The 6,986-nt window shown below is 28.9% G+C and overlaps 1 protein-coding gene across 1 annotated transcript in view; it reads right to left on the bottom strand.

Annotated features, from left to right (window-relative positions):
• LOC102583925 (WAT1-related protein At4g30420) overlaps positions 1–1,166 on the bottom strand; it is a 4,340-nt gene extending 3,174 nt beyond the window's left edge. Inside the window, exons 1-3 of the mRNA XM_015307034.1 lie at positions 967–1,166; positions 258–329; positions 69–185 (exon numbers count right to left, since the gene is read on the bottom strand). Of these exons, the coding sequence (XP_015162520.1) occupies positions 69–185; positions 258–329; positions 967–1,142 (365 nt within the window). The 5' untranslated portion in view covers positions 1,143–1,166. The remainder of the gene's footprint in view (positions 1–68; positions 186–257; positions 330–966) is intronic.
• Between the last annotated feature and the right edge of the window lie 5,820 nt (positions 1,167–6,986).

Below are 6,986 nucleotides of genomic sequence, written 5' to 3'. Positions count from 1 at the left end.
ATTTTTGACGTTTTTTTAAAAAAAAAAAATTGTTTTTTTTTTTTTTTTTTTGAGTTTTAGATACTTACCCCATGACCCATGCCATGAGAAAAGTGAATGCTGGAACAAGATTTCCAGTTGCACTTGCAATTGTAGATGAAGAATAGTACAAACCAGAAAAATATATATTCTGATTTATTGTTACACTGCATAAAAAATAGAGATAAAATTAATAAATCTTGTTATTTATTAAAAAAACATATTATTTGCTAACTTACCCAATGAGAGCAGCCAAGAATATCAACCAAAAACTCTTCCATCCCAAGAAAATACTATTGCCTGTTTTCCTTCTACAATAAAATTTAAAATACATATATAATTAACAATTTTTAGTATAATTTAGAACAATAATATAAGTCCCTAAAACCACAAAGAGTGTGATGACTTCCCACATGTTTAACTAGACGTCTCGAGTTCAACATTTTGGAATGAAACCCCCTAGTAGGAAAGCACTTCCCTTTTTAAACAAATTCTAAAGAACGTGAATCTGAATTAGTCAAATCAGTGAGCCTCAGATACTAGATGATTTATACCAAAAGTAATTAAAAAATAGATCATAAAGAACATGAATCTGAATTAGTCAGATCAGTGAGTCTCATATACCAGATGGTTATAACCACAAGTACTATAAAAATGCAAGTTCATTCTCTTCGCGACATTCATAACATATTTGGTACGACATAAATCATTTTCTTGAAAATTATTTTTTCGAAAATAAAAAAATAATCCAAAAATTGACTAGGATGGGTATTTGCCTCTTGTAAAGTGTCTTCTATCGAAAAAAAAAGGAGGACACAATGATTATTCAGTTTCCTAAAATAAAAAATTATGATCTTAATAGACAGATTCTGTAAAAACTTCTTTCGAGGAATGTACCAAACAGAGTGTGTGGGTGAGACGGGGGAGGAGGGTAAAATGTACGCATACCTTGGCCCAAAAGCAATGGGAGCAATAAGGAGAAATGCTATAGTTTGCCTATAAACAACAAAAACTCTAGCACTCAATCCTTGTACAAGAGTAACTCTAGTACATAAAGTAATAGAAGCATACATAAATTGCAAAGCAATCATAACAATTGTGGGCTTGTATGTTTCAAACCCCATTTTTTTTTGCTATATAAAAAATAAATAAATGTTTTAACAAAGACTTGTGATGATTTGCTATGAGAATTTTCTTGATTTATAAGCAAACCAAAGAGAATAAAACATAGTATTAATTAATTACTTTATTAATACCTTAGTACAACTGTATATTATATGGCATTACCAAGCAACTAGTAGGAAAAAATGAAAATTCAAAGTAACATGATGTGGATCCATGAAGGTTCCTAGCAATAGTTAAAGATATGATATTTTTTGTAGTGATTTTACATAATTTCTATGTATTTTTGGGAATTTGATGAAAGCTAGCTTTAATAATACACGTGGCGTCATATGAACATAGCGCGCAAGGATGTCTCTGTCACTGTGGCGCCACATGAGCATAGCGCGTAAGAATGTCTTTGCCACTGTGGCGCCACATCATGCAAAAGTAAGAGAGTTACTATGATTTTTTATGATGTTATTTATTGCAAAATTGTTATGTGGTATAATTCATAAACTATTAAATAAAATTGGCGGAAAATGATATTATTGAAATAAAATTTATAACAATATTGAATCGATTATAAGTTACAAATTCATAGTCTAGTTCTGAATAGTGAATGTCATATTTGTCCTTCATCGATTGTATAGCTATTACAACTAATAAGCTATGCATGATGATATGTGATGCATCCTTTGACTTATAAGGTTTGACAGGTCCTTTTGATCGATTTCCAAATAATTGCCTCAACCTATCGATTGAGTAAATTGGAGAATTTTTTTTTAGAAGGCTACAACTTTATTTTTAAAAAGAGTTCATAATAATGGTTTGTTGTACACATATCCTAAATATTTTGAATTTGATGCACATATATCATAGTATTTCATGTGGTATAAGAGTCAAATTTTAGCGAGCACTTTAATTTATCGCGATCAACTTATCTATTCATGTTCTATATATTGTTATAAACTTTATGCTCACTCACAGTAACTTCTTGAGTTCAATCTCTCCTTCTAGTCCACACCCTTTGAGTCCATTGATTATGTTATTAATATTATTTTTGTATATGTATAGAATTTAAATTAAGGCTATTAAATTCTATCGAACTTATATTCTGGCTTTGAGCTCTACCCCGGACCTATCATCTAACATATGATGCCTTTGTTTTTTTTGTTTTTTAAAAATAAAATAAATTCCATCCAATAGCTTTTGAGTTGGATACTGATCAAGTTGTTTCACTTCCTACATAAAAAAAGATTTTTTTTAAAAATCAATTGTATCAAGACTTTTTAAATGAAAATAAAAGGTGTCTATGATAAGTAGCTGAGTCAGAATATTTGGAGTTAGCAATAAAATAATATCAAAGAGTGTTATTTGGCATGATATAAAAAAAAACAAAAAAAAAACAATTATTCTGTCATCTAATATATGATGACTATGTTTCTTCATTTAAAATATTTAATAAAAAGTGATCTAATATCTAAATAATATATACTGTCCCATGTTCAATTTTATTAAAACATTTTTGAAAACATAAAGAGTTCCATGTGGGACTACGTAAGTATGAAGTGCACTTTGCTAAAATAAAATTAAATATTTATAATAAAACAAATCATAATTATATATGGGATAAATATTATCAGAGTCGAAATATTTATTAAGGAGGTTTAAAATAGAAAGAAGTGAATACACAAATTAGCTGAAGAGGTTCAACATTTATATAAATATAAAGATTAATTTTAACCATATAAAAATAGTATAATTTTCGATCGAAGGGGATTCAGAGGGATCCCTGGCTATAAGCTGACTCTGTGTTTTATGACTTAATATTTTTGTGTCGATATGAAATTTGTAGTAGCTATTCTCCGGGTGCATATATAATATAAATCTCATTCTTATGTAGTTGCCAACGAATCACACAAGAAAAATAAATTGTACTAGACCAGTCTTATTGACTGGAAAAGTAAGTAGAGGTTTCGAACGTTGAATTCTTCATTTTGAGAGATTACTTGCTCAATCAACTTGATCACCCAAATACAACAACAATTAATATTAATCATTAGATTCTATGTCATATATATTGTTACTATGAAAAGTTTTATACTAGTGGATCATTTTCACCTATTTATAGCACGTAATTTATTTTACTTTTAATAACACAAATTTCCCATTTTAGTTTGATTTTATTTTTTAGTTTCCACTTGGTGTTTCATATTAATTATTAATTATTATATTAGAGCTTGACTAATTAGATTAAATTATTTAGTTAGACACGGCCAATTAGTATGTATACATTAGACATTGTGTATACAGTATACACCAATGATAACAACAAACTGTTACGACTAATTAAGTTGTGTAAATTCTTTTAATTATTTGGCTATAAATGTCAAGATCGGACCGAGTAAGGCCTATTATAGTGGGGAAAATATTTCATAATAACCTTTTTAAATATTTATTTGTAGAATTAAAATTCGAACACTCTGCTTAAAAATTAAGAATCTTATTCGTTCTATCGTAAATCTTCTAATGGCGGAGAGAATGGTTTGAGAGTATATGCCTTACTTAATACTTTAAAACATTAAAAAAAAAATGGGTTCTGTCCAAGATGTTGTACTTGGCCAGTGGATAGTTACTATTATTTTGTCTTATTGAAAATAAAAAATACTTTATATTATAATTGGAATCTTATATGTGGCGATTTGTCACTTGCAACTCAATTAACTAATTAAATTTTTATAATTGTCCTTGACTATAATACATGTGAATATTCTAGAGAAAAAATATGATTTGACATTTTAGATCTTGAGAAAGAGAATATAGAATAGAACATTCTTTTTCTCATATAAGTGTTTTTTTAATACTATTTTTAATTATATTTAAAATAGTTTGGAATATTCAAATAAACGTAACAATAAATTTTTTTAGAGATGAGAGGAAGAGTGAATGAAAGAATCGAAGAGGTGATTCCTATCTTTGAATGCCTCGAAATCCATATAATCATTATTATGTGTGAATGTGTTGATCGGAGTAGTTGTTTTTTGCATCCCCGCGATCCAATAATGAAGATGTTAATTGAAGAATTCCTTTTTTATTTTATAATTGTTTTAACTTTAAGATGCATAAAGAAAGAAATTGAGGAATGAAAATGAAGCCCAAATAACATTTTTTGGCCCATTCAAACTTAAGACTTTTAACCCAACCCTAAGGCCCAAGAAGTCTGTTAACATCACCGGCTAGGCCAAGTCCGGCCCATGAGGCCATATACAGAATTTTAAAAAAAAAATATTCAATAATAAAAAAAAATAAAAAAATGTCCAAATGTTAATTAATAAAAATAGACGTTCACCTTCCTTCAAATCGATTAATACAAATAAAACTAGGAAAAATTACAGAAATCCCACCTTTTAGTTTACTTATTACCATTACCCCTATAAGTTTTACAAATTTCTAAAATCCCTCATTTTCGCGCATCAAATTAGTGTATCTCGCGCATCAGATTAATGTATCAGCGCTTATATTATTTTATCTCGCGCATCAAATTAGTGTATCATGTATAAAATGTAATGTATCTTACTTAATGATTAATGTATCTCGTGCATCAGATTAATGTATCAACGCTTATATTATTGTATCCGTTTGAGGGATTTATGTAATTATAAACTTTTAAGGGATAAATTGTAATTTTGCATTAAAAGTATGTGATTTCTGTAATTTACCCAAAAAAACTATACTGAAAAAGAACCTTAAAATATTAGGTGTATATTGAATATTATGACTTTATAAATAAACAATTACGTGTTTGAATAATATGTTAAATTCAATAATAACCTGTTAGATTGATTGGTCAAACAAAAAATGTTTATATACCGTAAAATCATAAGTTGGAAGCAACCGACATACTCACATACCTAATTAAATATTTTTTGAGTTTGTCAAACATATAGATAAGGAAGAAAATATTTATACTTAAGCTGGCTTGATCAACTTGTAAGCTTAGTCGAACTCCCTTATTGACTAGTTAAAAAGTGTATTTCGACCATTTAAGATGATTGAATGCAATGACAACTTATTAATTTTTTCTACGACTTATATTATTTCGAGCTTGATATTATACCTATATCGATAGAGGAGATTGATGATGCAGACACCTTTTTTTTTGTCTTTGACAGTGAAACATGTATTACTTATGTCTTAATCTGGGCCAGGGGTGGATCCAATGTTACGATATTGGACTCATCTGAATTCAAAATTTTCGACGTAGAGTATAAATTTATATGTAGAGTTAATAAAATTTGCAATAAATAATAGATCATATGAACCTATAACTTTAAAATACAATAGATTTAACGCTAAAAAAACTTAAATATTATACTTATAAAATTTAAATTCTGAATTCACCTCTGTTCCGGAGAACTATTTATGATAGAAAGGACTCACTCACATAGTCACATGGCATTTAAAATTGTTTTAATTATCCAGACTACAATTGCTGGCATGTCAAAATCATGAACCCTGGGACTTTCATTAATTGGCAACTTGGTTATTTTAAAAAAAAAAATAATTGGGATTTATTTATAAAAATAAAACATATGGCTATTATTTCTTCATGTCGATTAAGTGATGTTGTGTGGGGACTTAAAAAGTGAAATACAGTCCAAGGAATAATACATAATGTTGGAAGTAGCAACTTGCTTGATAAATGAAATTTGTTCCCTTATAGAAGATTTTCTAGAATATGTAAACACAAAATAAGAATATTTTGTTTTTTTCGTGTTTCAGTAGTAACATATTTTTTCATGGATCGCGCTAAGGTTCAAAATATGTTATGCATGATATTTTTCATATAAATAGAAGGTAGTAAAGAAATTAAATACTCTTTTTTATTTTAATCGTGTAGCGAACACGTACATACATTTGTAAAGGTTCTCAAAATTTTCAATCATTCTTTTTAGTGGAGAGGAATACTGTAAGAAGAGAGCGAGATTAAGTCGAGCCACTAATATAGAAAGTCCTTCCCACGTGATAAATTTCATTTTTACTGATATAACTAATTGCATCTCTAGAGTCCCTATGTTCTAAAGCCCAAATAATGTTCAAATAATGAATTTGTAATGAATCGGATTGTGAGATACGAGTATATGATATATGAAAAATGCAACTCAAGGATCCCTTTTTATTAAGCATCAATAATGTTTAAAAAATCATGAATCCGTATAGGATTGAATTACGAGACACGAATATCTGATATATAACATGTATCTCAAGGGTTTCATTTTTCTAAGCATCAATAATGTTCAAATCATGAATCCATGTTGGACTGAATTAGGAGACACAAGTATCTAACAAACATAACATGCATCTTAGTGATCTTTTTTTTCTAAGCATCAATAATATTCAAATCATGAATTCGTGCTAGATTGAATTATGAGACATGAGTACCTAATATGTATACCATTCATCTCAGGGGCGGAGCTACGACATGGCGAGGGTGGTCAGATGAACAACCTTCGTCGGAAAATTTTTACGGGTATATATACTAAATATCGAGTTTTTTGGATATATACTAACAGTTGAACAACCTTGACACAATAAAGGTTGACAGCCCAGCGGTTAAGGTTGTGCAAAGATGCCTCAGCGTTCCGGGTTCGAGCCCAAGTGTTGACGTTTTCTTTAAATATTTTCATTATTCCGTTTGTTCTCTTAGAAAAGGCAAAACTCAGCCTGGGTTCGATCCCAGGCTTGAACATTTCATTTATTTAATATTTGTTCTGTTTTTTTCTTAAGAAAAAGTACAAAAGTTACCTTTTTTAAGTTAAAGGAAACAAAAGGTCTATTTAAATGGTTGCATAGTGCCTTATGTA

This window comes from Solanum tuberosum, unplaced genomic scaffold, assembly GCF_000226075.1.
Source record: "Solanum tuberosum cultivar DM 1-3 516 R44 unplaced genomic scaffold, SolTub_3.0 scf00047, whole genome shotgun sequence".
Taxonomy (NCBI): Eukaryota; Viridiplantae; Streptophyta; class Magnoliopsida; order Solanales; family Solanaceae; genus Solanum; species Solanum tuberosum.
This window is presented reverse-complemented; position numbering and strand designations above follow the sequence as displayed.